Source organism: Temnothorax curvispinosus, unplaced genomic scaffold, assembly GCF_003070985.1.
Source record: "Temnothorax curvispinosus isolate PA1 unplaced genomic scaffold, ASM307098v1 QBEX01006032.1, whole genome shotgun sequence".
Taxonomy (NCBI): domain Eukaryota; kingdom Metazoa; phylum Arthropoda; class Insecta; order Hymenoptera; family Formicidae; genus Temnothorax; species Temnothorax curvispinosus.
Window position 1 is genome coordinate 20211 of NW_020215812.1, and position 18397 is coordinate 38607.

General features: G+C 40.4%; 1 protein-coding gene across 6 annotated transcripts; it reads left to right on the forward strand.

The window, feature by feature from the left end:
- Window positions 1-1055: 1055 nt before the first annotated feature.
- On the forward strand, window positions 1056-11793 carry LOC112455377 (mucin-17-like). 6 transcript variants are annotated; one of them, XM_025017261.1, is made up of 7 exons: window positions 1056-1315; window positions 4593-4849; window positions 5654-5804; window positions 5885-5975; window positions 6111-6214; window positions 6303-6688; window positions 6897-11793. In XM_025017261.1, the coding sequence occupies exons 3-7, from the start codon at window positions 5690-5692 to the stop codon at window positions 10404-10406; spliced, it is 4206 nt and encodes a 1401-aa protein (XP_024873029.1). In that variant the 5' UTR covers window positions 1056-1315; window positions 4593-4849; window positions 5654-5689; the 3' UTR covers window positions 10407-11793. The 6 variants fall into 6 exon arrangements, with proteins under 6 accessions (XP_024873029.1, XP_024873030.1, XP_024873031.1 ...); XM_025017262.1 differs by having other exon boundaries at window positions 1056-1307; window positions 4565-4849; XM_025017263.1 differs by having other exon boundaries at window positions 1056-1307.
- Window positions 11794-18397: the final 6604 nt, after the last annotated feature.

The following is an 18397-nucleotide window of genomic DNA, read 5'->3' on the forward strand; positions in this document are numbered from 1 at the left end:
CGGTGCCACCGTAAGCGGCGAGAGGGGCAATTCAACGTCGCTGTGTTAGTGCGAGGTACAACATACGTATGTACTATCCGGTCAAAGAGAGAGGAGCAGGGAGAAGGAAGGGCAAGCGAGGAGGTACAACTAGAGGTAGTGGGAGAAAAATGAAGGGGGAACGAGCCAGCACCCGCACGCCGCACGACGACGAGGGATGACGAGAAGAGGAGAGGAGAGAGAGAATAAGAAGAGAGAGAATAAGAGGAGAGAGAGAGAGAGAGAGAGAGAAAAAGAGAGACGAGCCAAACGAACCGGCGGCACTCGGTAGAATCGGTAGAGAATGTAGAGATAGAGAGCTGGTCGCGTCGGACGCGAGGGTCGCGAAGAAGGACAAGAGAGACGAGCGAGAGAAGAGAGCCATAGCAAGAGAGCGAGCGCGAGCGGACGAATGGATGGGTAGGGTAGGGGGAGAGCGGATCAGAAGGGTCGGAAAGGATGGGGGAAAGAGGGGAAAAGGGCATCTCCCGCTCCGCTCCACTCCACTCCCATTTAGTCCGGTATGAGACGCCGTCGGTGGAACGTACTGTTGCGCGCGCTCCTTCCTCAGTTCTCGCCTGTCGTCGTCGCGCGTTGAGTTGAGAGCAGTTGAGAGAGTTCGTGTTCGTGGCTGCGGGTCGTGCCGTTAGTTGGCAAGCGCGCCGCGCGGCGCTGCCCATCGGCAGCCGTAACTTCGTGACCGCCCTGTGTCCGCAATTTCCTCATATTCGAGAAGCCGCTCTAGCCAGCGTCTCTCGTCGTTATTTTCATATTTTCAAGACGGTCGCCTCGCGACGCCGACGACGCGCGAACCGGCGCGAACATGGGACATTGGCCGGATCGCGGTCGGTTGGCTCGAGAATGACGCGCTCGGCGAACGGCGAGATCGCGCCGTACCACGCGACATCATAGGCTGGCCACCCTGCACAAAGAGAGACCGCTAAAGGGGGTGGGGGGAACGAGAGGGACAAAGAGAAAGAGAGAGAGAGAGAGAGAGAGAGAGAAAGAGAGAGAGAGAGAAACAGAGAGAGAGAGAGAGAGAGAAAACGTAGGAAGAGTCCGAGAAGCCGAGACATCGTTTCTGACCGTCGCGTCGACTGTAGCGCTTCGTACGTACGTTGTGGAGTTGTCGACATCATTGTGTCGCACGAAACGAAAAACGCGTCGCCGTTGATCCGCGCGCGCACGCGAGCGCGCGTAGATTCACCCGTGCGCTGGGAGCACGTAGCGTTCTTCCTTGCCTCCGCTGCCTCCGCTGGTATTAGGCTCACATTCTCGCGTGCTCGCACGTAAGTAAGTATGTATATCGATACACCCTGGACTCACGCGCGTCACATACATGTACACGTACACGTGCACGCGCACACAAAGTCACAAAGCAGAGTCGTAGCCTGCACTCACACATGCGCGATGCGCCGCCGGTTGACGGTGCAATCGCACAATACAGAGAGAGCATTTGCGTTTGTGCCGGGACTGCCGGGAGATGGAGCAACGGGACGGGCAGACGGACGGAGTACGGATCACAGACCGGACGAACGTACGAACGGTGTTCTCTTGGTCTGTTTTCTGTTGTATTCTCCTTTCTCTCTGTATCTCTTTCCTTCTCCCTTCTCTCTTCTCTCTTCTCTCTTTTTTCACGCATACACACACACACACACACACACATACGCGCGCGCATCCCAGCTTCTCCTCCACCGGCCGGCGGCCACCCTTCTCTTTCCGACGCATATCCTCGTATTTACGCATTTTCTCATTCCGCCTCTCGTTCTCGTTGCCTCGTCTTGGACGAAATCGCACGAGATTCACTCGTCGCGGTCGCGGGTCGCGGTTCGGTAGACAACCCTGGAACCTGGACTGGAATAAGCATCGCTGGTGTGATGCGTTATTATTAATGCGTAATTGACCATCAGGTCCATCACGTCATCAGAGACGTGATTAGATATAACTTGCATTTTCTAATACTTAATTCTAATTCGATAGAAAAGTACTCGATAAGAATTCCCGAAAAATTTCCCCAAGTTGGATGTATTCAGCGAATACATTTCTATTATTAATGCGAGTAAAATAGCAAACTTGATTAAGATTCTAGATCCAGTAAACAGGTTTTAGAAACTTTGCTTAACATTCTGCCCCTTATGGGATTATCAGTTGTACGCGAATAACTGCAGAAAGTAAAGTAAAAGCTAATTTCTTATTTCGAGGATATAATATATATTAATAAATGAATTATTTTCATGTAAAAATGTTTCATTGTGATTTCTTATAATTCGGACAACAAAATAGCTCTTGAGGAACCATAAGATTTGTATTTTCCAAAAATAAAGCAATTTTAGGGAACATTTTTAAAATTACTTTGTATTAGCCAAGTTTAAGAGTTGTAAGAAAACTTGCAGATAAATTGTTGAATGTTTAAACAAAAATAAAATTACCTCAAGGTCATCGTAGTTTATCATAAAATCCTTATTTCAAAATCTTAGGAGACAATTTATATAGAAAAAATTTTAAACACGTTTGTACGTTTGTATCCGCAAGAATACGACTCGCTCGTCTCTATGTCGACGAGCAACTTGCTTAATTACAGTTACTTGATTGCTGTATCTGTCATGTCTTATTATTAATATCTGCAATTCTGCAGTACAAACAAAACTCACGGTATCCATTCGATGGATGCCTGATCTATTAAACCACGTCACGAAGACGATCCTCAAATATATTCGATCGATCTCTCGTTTACGATCACGAATTGTTGCTATGGGAAAATCTTTTCTTCCCGTCGTTAATAAGGGAAAGTTACACACACACATACACACACACACAAATTGCTCCCCTCGACGTCCGTTTTTCGTGGCCTCTGTCTCTTTGGTGTCGCTAGGTGATTGCGAACGTTGGTTTGGCTTCTAGGATAAGGAGGGTCGTCGGACGCCCCATACTTTTCGCAAATGTTAGTACCACGGGCCGCCTAATGCCGAGACGATGCTTCACGAGCGATTTGTGATCCTTTCTTCTAACGCGCGAATTAAACGAATTAAAACTGAGAATTGCTCATTACGTTGCATTTCTTTATGCGAATCTCATTGCTTTCTCTCGTCTAATTCGCCTAAACTAATTCTGAACATTGTCACGTAGCGATGATAAAAATAATAAAATATCGTTGAAAATATCAAGATGAAATGTTTACTCCGATAAGAAACAAGAATTCGATATGGGAAAGCTATTAAAAAATAAAGACGAAGCCGCGGGGTTCGTCGCATCGATAGAATTCGTCATTCATTAATTGATTAGTATTATAGGGCAGTGTCACGCGACAGGACAGATAGAAAGAAGGAAAAAAAACGCCTCGTTACTTTGAGCATTATCCAATGCTTTGAGAAGAACACAAAGGCCGCCTTCAGCGTTCGCTTTTGCGTTCGTTTTTTTGTGCGGCGCAACGCGTTGTGGAGATGACACGGAGATGCGGGAGCGGGAGATGCTCCTAGCACGCGCTAATTTCCGAAGCACGTGTGTGTCTTTTCCCTTCGTTTATCGCGTTACGCGTTACGCGGACGTGGCGAATTTCGAGATGATTCTTTTACCGAGAATTACGTGTAGCTTAGTTTTATTACGACAAGGAGCTGAAATGCTGTGGCGTCGATGAAACTGTACTATGTCGCAACTGTATACTTGGACAATTTTCACTCGCAATCATTTCCCAAATCCAGAATATCCAGAATGATGTTTATCAGTATCATTTTTAAATGTATTCAGATATGTTTTATGATACTCGACGTGATCACAAAATTTAAAATATAATATCGCTATCGAAAATATAAAGATTATAACGTACAACGAATAAGAGATGGTAAAAGATGCGATAGATTCTTTAATCCTCGAACTGTGCCTCTCGGCTTTAACAAATGTTTATGAAAGTAATTTATGCGTGTAAAGATAATCGCGTGTCATATCTCTCTCGCTCTCTCTCTTTTACCATTTACAAAATTTCTCACGGATTACGGGATTAATCTATGCGAAAACTAAAAACATTCTCTGTGCTTTTTATTATTTGTATTATGCATTGCCTATTATGACATGTTATTAATATTATCTGAGATATTACTTGAGATGTATATATATTCAGTTTCGGAGTCAGTCTGCGCTTTCGCATTCCCGCGCTTCGTTTGCCGTGGTGAGAATTTTGCTCGTCTTCTCTTGGAGCAGTTCGGTATAAATAGACGTAGGATCGTACTAGAGATCGCGCAGAACGCGATATATACCCAAGACACTCTTCGGGAGCACGGTAATTCGGGTAATTCGGTTAATTAACGATAAAACGACTGGGATAAAACGTCGTCGTATAAAGATAAATCGATAATCGGACGAATTATTCCATTCCTTGCCGAAAATGCCGAAGAACTCGTGCCGTTTTCTTGCGATGCTATTTACATGCCTTGATCTCTCTTTAGTCCCGTAAACGTAAAACGTAAACCATACGCATCCTCCAATCATAGTTAGTTATCTGCGATAGCAGATGCAATTTACTTTTACAATTAGACTAACAATAATAAGTCAGTTATTTTCATAAATGGAAACGGGAAAAGGATGAAGATATGGGACGCGACGCTACAAGCTACAACAAAAAGACGCGTCTCGATGTAATGTAAATGGCGGAATCTGTTCTCTTTGGCGACGCACGATACACGACACACGTGTTCGCGTTTACGCGATGACGCGCGTGTTGCTCGTCAGCACTCGTCAGTACGACGGTACGCAACTTTCAACTTGTATGCCATTGAAAGAGAAGAAAGAGAAAGATCGAAATTCTTGGCGTAACCAACGAATGTTATGCGATAACTAGGTGAGTCGAGCTTATCGTCGGGCCGCAAAATACCGCGATATTCGATCAATACCGTCAGGTATATTCGACGGGCGTACACACAGACGCACGCAAATGTACACCGCGATGCAAGGGACGTTTGGCGGTTTAACCGCGCCGTCGGCGTCGGGCCGTCGAGCGCCGTGAGCGGAAAAAGCATGGAAAGGACGATTTTAAACAGAGACGGGAATAGGGAATAGGGAACACGCGTACCTACCCGTATAGTGCCGCGTACCGTGTATACAGGCGGGCTTGAGCGGGGGGGATTGGTGATGCCGAGCAACAACGGGGACAACGGGATTAGTATAGCAATAGCTACCTGAGCCACCTGAGAAATGAGAAACCTTCGGAAAATTCAGCTAGGCACATAATGATGTATCAAAACCTGAGTTGCGAATACAGCTGTTGCAGGGAAGATTTCCAACATTTTCGGAGCACCGAGAAAATATTCCGACACGAATGCCAACGAGAGAGACCATGTTTCTCATCGTTTTCAGTTGATGCAATATTACGATGCTGTATTTTATCCATTTCTCAAAAAAATATTATATGCAATGTATAATATTGATTTATGTAGTTTCGTACGTTATTTATTTAATAATATATTCGACTTTTTCTTTTTACGTGTAATCAGTAATTGTAACGGACGAATAATCCTTTGCGCAAGTTATACCTTTTATTGACGCTATCGATGTACACATTATTTTCCTGTTACATGAAAGTCTAGCTAGAATTAAGAAATTGCGTATATTTAAATATTTTAAATAATTGCGTTTATCTTTACAGATTTTGTGTTTTACGATTCATTTGTACGAGGAAGAAATGGCTGGTATCGGCAAAAGGACACTCTTATGTGATATTAATCCACATCTAATGTGTCTACTATGCCGGGGCTACCTTATAGATGCCACAACCGTAGTAGAGTGTTTACACTCCTGTAAGTAAAATCGAGATTTGCTCAGAATTTTTCTATTTGATTAACGGCGATGATTAATATGCTGTATTTTGTTCATTCAGTTTGTAGAAGTTGCATCTTGAAGTATCTCAGTACTGCAGCACACTGTCCATCGTGCAAACATGCGATCAACAAGGCGAAGCCGAATATCAAGTACGATCATAGTTTTTTGATCATTTGTACGGCAACTTACGTTATTTATTTGTACTTTTATTATATAGTAATAATAATAATGGACGATTAAATTATTATATTTGAATGTTATTTAAGACCACGATCTCTTTGCAGAGCTGACAAGACGTTACAAGAGATCGTATATAAATTGGTGCCCGGGTTATACCACAAAGAAATGCTGAAAAGGAGAGAATTTTACAAGAAGCATCCCGAACATGGTAATTGGTCAATTCGTTTCAAGGCGGTTTACGCTTAGATTGTAAACGACATTCTAAATATATTAAATCTTAATTTTTAAATAATTAGCCAACTCGGCAACGCCGGAGCAACGCGGCGAGGATGTAAGCGGACGTTTAATATTTAATCCAGAGGATCAAGTGAGTTTGAGTTTGGAGTATTTACCGCCGGGAGCAGATCCGTTGACTATATTGAGTACCAGCGACATGGATACAAACAACTCGAATAATGCCAACAGTAATAACGATAATAACGGTAATTGCAACGGTAATATTGATAGCAGAAGGTATCTAAAGTGTCCGGCTCTAGTAAGTGTGGCACACCTGAAGAAATTTATAGCGATGAAATACAGCGTTGACGTAACGAGATATACCATCGAGATTTGTCATCGACGCGCGACACTTCCCGAAAATTGGACTCTCATGGACGTCGCTTATATCTATGCGTGGAAAAGGGTTCGTATCATCTCATTAATTTGTTATTCAGATATCTATCTTTTCGATTTTCGCGAAATAATTAGTAGATTAAATTTGGTCAATGTTGACAACAAGCATTATAAACTAGATTATATTCTTGTAGCACGTGTCTGTTATAACTATATTGTTCTATAATTAATATTTTTTTATACATATAAAATAATTTTTCTACTTAAATTTCTCGCAGATTGCACCGATGAGGTTTTTCTATCGAGTGGCACAAGAGGAACAAAGACTCGAAGCACCGTTGCATCAAAGACCATCGACTCCGGGACTCGGAGCTCGGGACTGCTTGCCACCGAAGGAGGCGCATAACGACAGCAATCTAGAGAGTAAATCCGTTAACCATTTGGAAACTTCTAGATTAGAGATTAAACCTGCGAGCGACAATGTTGAGACGACAGTATCGGCAAAAGATTTAAACAAGATTGCCAATGACGGGATAATATCGCCCGTGAATCGCAAGCAAATGACAATAATCGAGAAAGACGAAGCAGACGAAACGACGGTGTCAAGGACGACTACGTCCGCAACGTCGTCGACGTTAACGACAAACGTCACAAGAACGCTAACCACAACAACGAATGCATCTCTCCCATCAGGAACAAACACGTCCCTTTCGACGACATGTAACGATTCGAACAAGCAGATAAAGAGTCCAATTAAGATACTGAAGAATCCGGACGGAAGATACGAGGTAATGAAAAGTCCGCCCACTGCTGCCGTAACAGACGTCAAGAGCCCTACGAGTCCTAATCCCGAATTTAGTGTCGTGAATTCTAATGGTGTAAAGATAACGTTGAAGCAGTGTTCGCCGCCGCAGAATAGTAGCGCGAAAAAACCAAAAGTCATCAGCAATATTCTGTTGCGTTGCGGCCAAATGGAGAAAAACACGGCGCAGCCGTCGAGTGCGTTAATGATCCAGCAAGTGCAACAGCAACAGGACAAGGACAAACTTACCACGACTAGTCCGACATTGCCGAATAAACAAGAAAAACAACGGCGTAAAGTAACCTTCGTGGATCGATCTTCAACACCTGAGAAAACCTCTCCCACTACCAGCGTTACAATGCCAAAAACCGTATTGAAAAAACCGGCGGAGCAGCAGGACAAGAAACAATTTCTACAGGGTTTTCAATTGACCGCTAGAGAACCATCAATGGACGATAGCAAGCTGAAATCTCCCGTTCGAGACATTAACGTTGGGATGAGCACCGTTAAATCTTTTCAAAAAAATAATGCGATACCGAAGATGGAAGAATCTTCTAAGAGAGACTCTGACGAAGTCAAGAAGAAGAATAACATTGAAAACACCGGCTCGAACGCGAATAATAATACCACCACGACAAATATAATTACAAAACGCGTTTCTGGAATACCTGCCAACTCACGAACATACACACACAAAACCGACGACGCAGATGGACACGCGGGTAATTCAGGAACGAGTCCAAACAGCATGAACATCGCGAGCAGCAATCATGCTGCCAAAGCAGATGTGTACACCTTCTCCAGCGATCCGCCAATTGTTCCAGCTGGAGCAGTCAAGAGGAAGTGTCCTCCGGGTGTACCGATTGCTGATCTCAAGCGTCGAAAAACATCACAGGTTGTGCAGAGACAAGAAATTAACAAGAAACAAAATTCCTCATATAATTCTGCTGTTAATAAGCTATCGCGTACTTCTTCCACAGAGCATGTAGTTCCTATAAGTTCCAGAGCGATCAATACGGTAGGAGATTACGATGCCGGGTCGAGCCGCGTGTCCAACGTGAATAATACTAAAGCATCGACTGGTCCATTGCTTTCGAACGACACTAGAGATTTGCTGGGCTATAACTACGGTTTGAATATTCCGGCGAGTTTGAGCATAACACTGACCTCGCCTAAATCTCCAGGATCTTCCGGACAATTCGTCGAACCTAACGACTCCAACGACAATAGTCGGAAGGCCGTGTTGGGCAAAGTAAACCCCAATATCACGCTGAACGACCGTTCAGTCGATCCACGCGTGTGGAAAGCTCTGAAGACTGGGCAAATCAAAATGCCAACTACTCCGTCGAAAGCTAAATCAACGGCAACAGCAGCGCCGGTGACAAAGCAGACGATGTCCACGGTGATGACCGATCGGGGTGAGACAGCGAATCAACAACGTACGACGACATTAGCTGCCAAACGGAAAAAAGAACACGAATCATCTAGGGATATTCTGGACTTGAGCGGAGGCAATAGAAAGATGGACATACATCCTCTGAGAATTCCACAGCCGGTGCCGAAACTTAATAAAACTAATAAAGTTACAGCAGGTAGAGATAGTATGCAACCGGGAGGTATCTCCGACCAAGGTCAAGTAGTGACGCTCATGGGTGGTCATAGATATTACCGAGCACCACCGGGCTCTCTGACACCCGCCGCTCATCGCGTCAACGATTGCCCGTTACCACCATCGCCATCGCCATCGCGTACACCTGTCTATGCACCGTCTTTCGGTAGCATCAACCGATCAAGTTCGGATTTCTCAAATATCTTCCCGAGCCTACCTATCTACGCTCTTCAACAGGCGCCGAATCTTCAGCAGTTTCAGCAGATGGATACAGCACGGTTGAGATTACCACCGCGATCTGCTACAGAAAGTGGAACGATATCCGCGATTGGAAGCGGTGACAACACTAATTCCAATATTAGTAGCATACCGGGGAAAAGTCACCTGGCCGCACAGTGTGCACCCATTAAGCCCGCGAGATCTTCCGTGGCACCTTTAGCGGTTCCTATTAACAAGCAACAACCCATCGAAAAATCCACAAACAGTATCAACCGAACAGTCCCGGTTGACCCGACCAAGTCTCTAGCTCTTCGTAACAACGAAACCACGGATGAAACTTGTCATGTCCAAAAGAGATACTCCTTGAGTGTCGAAAGCACAAATAATAGGTTCTTGTCGCGAAACGAATGCGTGAAGAATAATGATCGAGTCACCAATGAAACAATTAGAGATTTGAATGTCGAGTCCAGGAACGAAACGATCAATACTGATAATTCGGTGCAACAGCAGCTGCAGGAGCAACAACATCGCGAAGCAATGAGTCCTAATATCGTATCGTCAACGGCTTCACCGTCACCGCCTCCAGGTGGCAATGGTGGTATAAACGTGAGGAATGAAGATAGTGCTAACAACAGTGATACTAATATCAACAGTAATGATTCGAACGAAAGTAACACCGTGACGCCTGGTCAGACAAAGAGCATCAGCTCTGAGGTGATGTGCAGCAAATCGCCAGATAGTCCGGATTCCAGTTCGATCACAGTAGAGAATTCGGGGACGACGAGCAAGGGTTCAACCTTAACGGATCGGGAAATGCCGATGGACGTCCAGACGTCGCCGGACACGGCAAAAGCCTCGGAATCGACTGTGAATCCAGACGACAACCCCGTCGACGATTCGACCGCTACTAACGACAAGAATAAGTTTGCCAACAACAAATCGGAAGCAAGTGAAATCGCGAAACAATTGATGCAAAAAAGTTTGCTAGCAGTTTTTCCTTCAACTGAATGGGCGAACAATCCCATAGCCGCTGCACATCTGGGAAACTTTCTCAAAAGTTTGAACTGTCCGATAAAGAGCGAGGGATTCACCGAAGGTTCCAAAGCAGAAAAAGTCGATCAGAAAACCACCGATAATGACGATAATAAGAATCGGTAATGACACCTTCGCGAAAGTGAGAGATTTTCCAAGGCAATTTCGAGCGATCGTAACAATCTTACGAAATTTCAAGAACGATACGTTTAACGTGATATTTAACATCTACGTGACAACTCGACACAGAATTTTATAATTTGACGAGAGTTTTCAGTTTCTTTTATCTTGATTGATTGATTGTAGATTGTAGGCCGGAGATTTCACTGAATCGTATCTAGTTATCTCGTTGTAATACGCAGAAAACATTAATGAGAAAAATATATGGCAAGCCGAGCACAGATAAACTCTGAGACACTGCCATACAAATCGAAAGATGCATAAAATTATTTTTAACTGACAATGAGATGTACACAGTTATACTACAATTCACGCAGTGCAAGGGGAGAATCTTATGATGAGATAAAAGCATTACGTTATACGATATACGTATATTATAGAATAGATAGGGTAAAGAGCGCAGTAGACCGAGAATCTTATTTTTTCAAATTTTTTAAAAATAATCTCACATATTGAAATAATCTATATAAAATAATATATACAGACTACCACACATTACTAGTCCAAAAACTTTTAATATTCCGGAAAAAAGAACCTGTTACTTTAATCTGAGTTTTCTTCTTTCTGTTGCATATATAGTACATACCAAACAAAAAAAAAGAAACAGTTTTTGCAATCAATGATATATAACTGATTAATTGAAATGGCTTATCCAGCAAATGAGCTTTATTTTATATCTTTTATATTTTAAGAGCCAATACTGCAAATATTGGCTACTAAAGTTGGATCCTCTAAAACGATTGGCTCAATAATTACCTAATTAATAATATATACAGTCGAATCTCTGTATTCTTAACATGTCGGGACCAAACTTCATATTCTTAACACTTTCTCTCGGATCTTACTTTAATATGCATGTGCAAAGAATTAAATCGTCGGGTCTTTTACTCCACATGATTACATATATGGTTACATATGAATACAGGTAACAAATATGAAATAATAAAAGAAAACAATGCAGAAAGAGATACTAAGAATACGGAGATATTAGGAATGTGGAGATTCGACTGTAACAGAGGCGGTTGATTATAGTTTACAGCTGTATGGAAAAGTAACAAAGAGCCAAAGAGTCCGCACCTTCTTTAATATAAATTCAAAATCATCTACACGATACACGTCACAAAATTTTCCTAATAAAACTTACTAGTTCATATCAAGTGCTAGAAAATTGAAAATTTCAAGCATTTTTGATCTTCCATTTTATACTTAGCATTATCACATTCTAATTAGAATGTAGATTTGAATCCGAGGAGCAGACATTTAAAAGTAAACATGACTATTGCAAAATTCAAGAAATATTTATAAAACTACAATTTTTTAAACAACGACGCCTTTTATATTATTCTTATATACCGTATATAAAGAAAATTTATAAAAAATGAATATTCACAGAATTTTTTCATAAAATTGTAAATTGTTAACAAAAAATTATATTTTAATGTATTAAGCTTTTATTATCTTATCTACCGATAGCTATATATTTTATTATATATTATAATGTATGTCGCACTAAATCAGATATGAAGATTATAACATGATGCGAGTACAGTTCCATATACATATATATATATACGCAGATCTGAACAATATTCTTGGAAAACGAAGAATCTTACAGTCTAAGTGCTATTGTTAGTATTTTTATTTTTTATGTTACGTTTTATGTATTAGTAACATGCGTAATATCAATACGTTGTATATCGATAATTGTTGCATACGTTATGCGATTGCGCGCAATGCGTTTGTATTATATTAATTATTGTATTATTTTGGGATTGTATATATTTATAATTATTATAATATAGCAAGAGAGCGTGGGACAAAGTTCTTGCCTCGAAATTCCTGTTACTTTATAAATCGAAAGTTGATTGAGTGCATTTCCTGTGTTTAAGTATTAATTTTGAAGAAAAAGTAAGATCGTATAATAAAAATGAATATAAAAAGAAATACATCATTCACATATTGCATTATACTGCACCAGGAACATACAACAATGAACATCTGTGTTGTGAGCCGTGTTGTCATTACGTACCTATACTTATTGTAAATTTTTTTTCGATTTTTACCCAAAACAGAAATGTGGCTTTTTATTTCTCGTTGTAGACATTTTATCGTGTATTAATTTATACAATTCTTGTGTCGCATCTGTTTTGAAATAAATTTTCCTTTAACTTAAAGTATTTTATTTTATCTTCCTCGAATCTTTATAAGTACAACAGTTATTTAAATATAGTCCATTATCAATTTAATAAATTGTCTATGCGTTTATTTTATTAAATTTTTTATTACAAATAGATCTGTAGGTAAACTCAGTTCTTATTGCATACATACATATACCAAATGTATTGAATATGATAATAATGGTATCGAATATAAGTTGAAATATGAAAGAAAAGCTAAAACGCGTTTTAGCTTTTCCAGCAATATTTAACTGTCAAAAGCAACAATTGAAAACTAGAACTTACAATGTGGATCTGATTGAATTGACCAATCACAGACGAATATTAGCCTCAAGGGTCGCACAGTCGTGTTTTTTGAACGCAACTACATTGGGCGCGTTCAGCAGACACAACAGTTGCACAAACAGATTTTCATGGGCAGTGAAATGCAGCAGGCAGCAGCGAGCAGCAGTTTAGTAATTTCCTAGAAATGTTTGGCTCACTTCCGGTGCAAATTTTTGCTATTCGTGAAATTGGTCCTATACAGCCAATACTGAAGCCCGAATTTCGAGCAGCAAAAATTTACGCCGGAAGTGAGCCAAACATTTCTAGGAAATTACTAAACTGCTGCTCACTGTTGCTGAAAACTTGAGATTCAATTCAACTTTACTTTTTTTTTTTTATAAGAACTATGTGGCCATTCGAAATTTTTATGTTGTTAAATCTATTTATAAATTCACAAAATTAATCTGATTTAAAGGACAATTAATTTTGTGTCCGATACATTATATAAATCGATCGTTGTTCGTTTTTTCTATCTTTCTTGAAAAATCACGGAAAAATCGCGGATCTTGTCACATAAAAAATTTCTAAAGAATATATAAGAGTAATTTTACAAGATTTGTCTTTAATATCAATCATATATATTTTTTACTTGTAAATCAGATATCATTTACTTCATCGATATCGTTTTACTCTAAATAAGTGTGAATCTCTAATAGTTTTGGCGCTTATATGTGAAATAAGTAGATCTTTTAAAGCAATGGAATTAAAGATTTGTCCAGACCGTCCAGACTTGCAAAAAAGTATAATGCAAAAGTATATTCAAAAGACTCAATCAATCGCACCAACGTGAAGAATATGGAAAATGTGGAGAATAATAATAATAAAATGTGTATAGATTCGAGGAAGATAAAATAAAATACTTTAAGTTAAAGGAAAATTTATTTCAAAACAGATGCACACAAGAATTATATAAATTAATACACGATAAAATGTCTACAACGAGAAATAAAAAGCCACATTTCTGTTTTGGGTAAAAATCGAAAGAAAAATTTACAATAAGTATAGGTACGTAATGACAACACGGCTCACAACACAGATGTTCATTGTTGTATGTTCCAGGTGCAGTATATGCACGTATTCATTTTTATTATACGATCTTACTTTTTCTTCAAAATTTATAATACTTAAACACAGGAAATGCACTCAATCAACTTTCGATTTATAAAGTATAACAGGAATTTCGAGGCAATTAAGAACTTGTCCCGCATGCTCTCTTGCTATATTATAATAATTTATTATCTAATTTTCTACAAAGTTAGATTAGGAGCACATACAAATAAATTTGAAACATTTGTAAACTTAACGAATTACGTGAACAAGCAAATTACGTGTCTGTTTTTGAACGAAAAACGGAATTGTATTCGCATACACTACACGTTTGAGCTTGTTACGTCGCACTCTCGACGATCATACGCATTTTGGAGCAAGCTCGCTCCGGACGCTCCCTCGTTCGCGATCGTTCACGATCGCGACAAGAAAGCGTCTTTCCACGCGATTCACTGGCTACGTTCTGCCGATACTCCGCTAGCCTAGCAATCGTGAGCAATCGCTCGTTTCCTCTCCTTTTAATCCATTGGGTCAAAGGAGAGGAAACGAGCGACTGCTCACGATTGCTAGGCTAGCGGAGTATCGGCAGAACGCAGCCACTCATTCGAAGTAGAAATCGAAACGGAGGCAAGAGACACACGACACGAATTCCAAGGTTATCGTCTCACTGCGACACGCGGGACAACGATTCTATTAAAGATTCGGATGTATCGCGCTTCGAATCATTTGTCTCTCATGCACAATTCACTTACCGATCACGGCACATTGCAGAAGACCCGTCAAATCACAGCCGGGAGGAAGCAGGAGGGTGATACGTACGGGCGTTCATTTCGGCCATCCCACTTGTTGCAGTCGGCACGAGAAGAAACAGAATACAGAATATTCGGCGTACATATTCAGCTTGCAACACACACACACTCTGTAACCGGAGGATTTCTTTTCGTTCACGAGAACACGAGAAAGAAAAATTACACGAGCGACAACGTCTCGCCGCGACCCGCCATTCGTATCGCTCGTACGACGTACAGACGTTCAACGAGCAACGTATTACTTGCGCGCGCGCCGCGTGACGAGTCGAATGTGGTCGAGTGTCGAGTCGGGACTGCCGGGAGCCCCCGAATCCGGCCGAATCACGTTCGACCTTCGATCGCCTTCGGCCGTTCTCGCTAGAATCCCTACGGCGCGCGCGGCGGCGTACGGCGCTACGGTGCAGCCATATTTTGTAGTAGTAAGAAACAATATGGCGTTGAACCACGTGATTTAGTTAGCCAATCAGACGGTTTCCTTCAATGTGGGTTCTCTAATATCTAGGGACTTTGTCTCAGGCAAAACGCTGATTGGCTGATATATCAACATGGCCAGCCACTTGTTCCCCACCATTCTCATTGGTTAATCATCTTCATGCGCAAGAGCACACCTTTTCTTTATTGCACCAGAGAGAAACCTGAGAGAGGCCATCCCGGCCTTTTTCGTGTGTTGCTGTGTTGCATTTTCCGACGCGCCGCCTGAGAAAATGCAACTCAACTACGTCGTATCGCTCGGTAACCGCACATGGTTTGCGTCCGTGCTAGGTTCGTGCCGAAGCCGAACTAGCCAGCTGGAGGGGATATTCTGGCCGCGGCGGCCGCGCTTCCATCTTGCGTATTCCAATTAATAACGAATTACGATAATTAAAATTACAAAATTAAGATTACATTCTTCAAAATTATTACGAACTTTGTATCTCATAATTTTGAAAAATATAATCGTAATTTTATAATTTTAATTTTCAGATAAATGTCAAATTTTGCAAGCAAGAAGCTATTATTTGAGCGTTGATTCAAACCTTCACATTTATGTGAAAATTATAATAATTAACGATAATTTTTAAAATGTGAAATTCTATAGATAAAGAATAAACACCGTTATTATCTATTAAGAAATCGTCTTATGTTGATTTCGTATAATATATCCGGCATTAGTATCATACAATTTCAAATTTATTACACGTTTCCTTATAATTCCTTATTACAATATAATTTTCTTATAAATAATGTTACATATGGACGGGTAAAAGCCATAGTGGTGTAAGTCAAATTTTTGAAAATATTGTCTTGTATGCATAGATGCAATTTATATATTGTATAAATTTTGATCGCATATAAAGCTAAGTAGCGAAGCACCTCGCGAGGTAGAGAAGTGTTTCGCGAGGCAAGGGAAGCATCTCGCGAGGCAAAGGAGCGTCTCGCGAGATAAAAGGAGGGTTTCGCGAAACAAGGAAAGCATCTCGCGAGGCAAAGGAGCGTCTCGCGAGATAAGAGGAGGGATTCGCGAGGCAAAGGAAGCATCTCGCGAGGCAAAGGAGCGTCTCGCGAGATAAGAGGAGGGTTTCGCGAGGCAAGGGAAGCTTCCCTCGCGAGGCAAAGGAGCGTCTCGCGAGGTAGAGGAGTGTTTCGCGAGGCAAGAGAAGCATCTCGCGAGGCAAAGGAGCGTCTCACGAGGTAGAGGAGCGCCAAAAATCCATAATTTTGATCGGATATAAAGCTGAGTCTAATCAACCGAATTTAAAAAAATTATATATGAAATAGGAGTAGAAAAAACTGAAAAATATAATAAAATTAGAAATAGATAGATATCTCCAAATTTGCTTAAGTTAATATGTTCAGAGTATTCTAAAATGTCGAAACATTGCATTAAAATCGCATGTCCGTACGTATATATGTACGTATGTGCAGATTTGATGTCCGAGCTTGCTCCAACTTCCGCAAATTTGAAGATATCGATCTATTTCTAATTTTATTATATTTCTCAGTTTTTTCTACCCCTATTTCTTATATAATTTTTTAAGATTTGGTTGATTAGACCCAGCTTTATACGCGATCAAAGATCCATAATTTTGATCGCATATAAAGCTAAGTCTAATCAACCGAATTTAAAAGAATTATATATGAATTATATTTTTCAGTCTTTTCTACCCCTATTTCATATATAATTCTTATATATGCTAAGTAGCGGAGCACCTCGCGAGGTGGAGGAGTGTTTCGCGAGGTAGAGGAGCGCCAAAGATCCATAATTTTGATCGCATATAAAGCTAAGTCTAATCAACCGAATTTAAAAGAATTATATATGAATTATATATTTTTCAGTCTTTTCTACCCGTATTTCATATATAATTTTTATGTATGCTAAGTAGCGGAGCACCTCGCGAGGTAGAGGAGTGTTTCGCGAGGTAGAGGAGCGCCAAAGAGCCATAATTTTGATCGCATATAAAGCTAAGTCTAATCAACCGAATTTAAAAGAATTATATGTGAATTATATTTTTCGGTCCTTTCTACCCCTATTTCATATATAATTCTTATATATGCTAAGTAGCGGAGCACCTCGCGAGGTAGAGGAGCGCCAAAGATCCATAATTTTGATCGCATATAAAGCTAAGTCTAATCAACCGAATTTAAAAGAATTATATATGAAATAGGGGTAGAAAAGACTGAAAAATATAATAAAATTAGAAATAGATAGACATCTCCAAATTTGCGGAAGTTAATATGTTCAGAGTATTCTAAAATGTCGAAATATTGCATTAAAATCGCACGTCCATACGTATATATGTGTATGTGCAGATTTGATGTCCGTGTTTGCTCTAACTTCGCATATAAAGCTAAGTCTAATCAACCGAATTTAAAAGAATTATATGTGTATTATATTTTTCGGTCCTTTCTACCCCTATTTCATATATAATTTTTATGTATGCTAAGTAGCGGAGCACCTCGCGAGGTAGAGGAGTGTTTCGCGAGGCAAAAGAAGCATCTCGCGAGGTGGAGGAGCGCCAAAGATCCATAATTTTGATCGCATATAAAGCTAAGTCTAATCAACCGAATTTAAAGAATTATATATGAAATAGGGGTAGAAAAGACTGAAAAATATAATAAAATTAGAAATAGATAGATATCTCCAAATTTGCGGAAGTTAATATGTTCAGAGTGTTCTAAAATGTCGAAGTGTTGCATTAAATCGCATGTCCGTACGTATATATATGTGTATGTGCAGATTTGATGTCTGTGTTTACTCTGACTTCCGCAAATTTGAAGATATCGATCTATTTCTAATTTTATTATATTTCTCAGTCTTTTCTACCCCTATTTCATATATAATTTTTTAAGATTTGGTTGATTAGACCCAGCTTTATACGCGATCAAAGATCCATAACTTTGATCGCATATAAAGCTAAGTCTAATCAACGAATTTAAAAAAATTATATATGAATTATATTTTTTAGTCTTTTCTACCCCTATTTCATATATAATTTTTATGTATGCTAAGTAGCGGAGCTCCTCGCGAGGTAGTGGAGTGTTTCGCGCGGCAAGGGAAGCACCTCGCGAAACAAAGGAGCGCCTCGCGAGGTAGAGGAGC

Coding starts and splice junctions, on each gene's coding strand:
- LOC112455377 (XM_025017261.1), top strand. CDS start 5,690: ATGGCTGGTATCGGCAAAAGGACACTCTTATGTGATATTAATCCACAT. Junction 5,976..6,110: donor AAGGCGAAGCCGAATATCAA/GTACGATCATAG, acceptor ATCTCTTTGCAG/AGCTGACAAGACGTTACAAG. Junction 6,689..6,896: donor ATATCTATGCGTGGAAAAGG/GTTCGTATCATC, acceptor AATTTCTCGCAG/ATTGCACCGATGAGGTTTTT.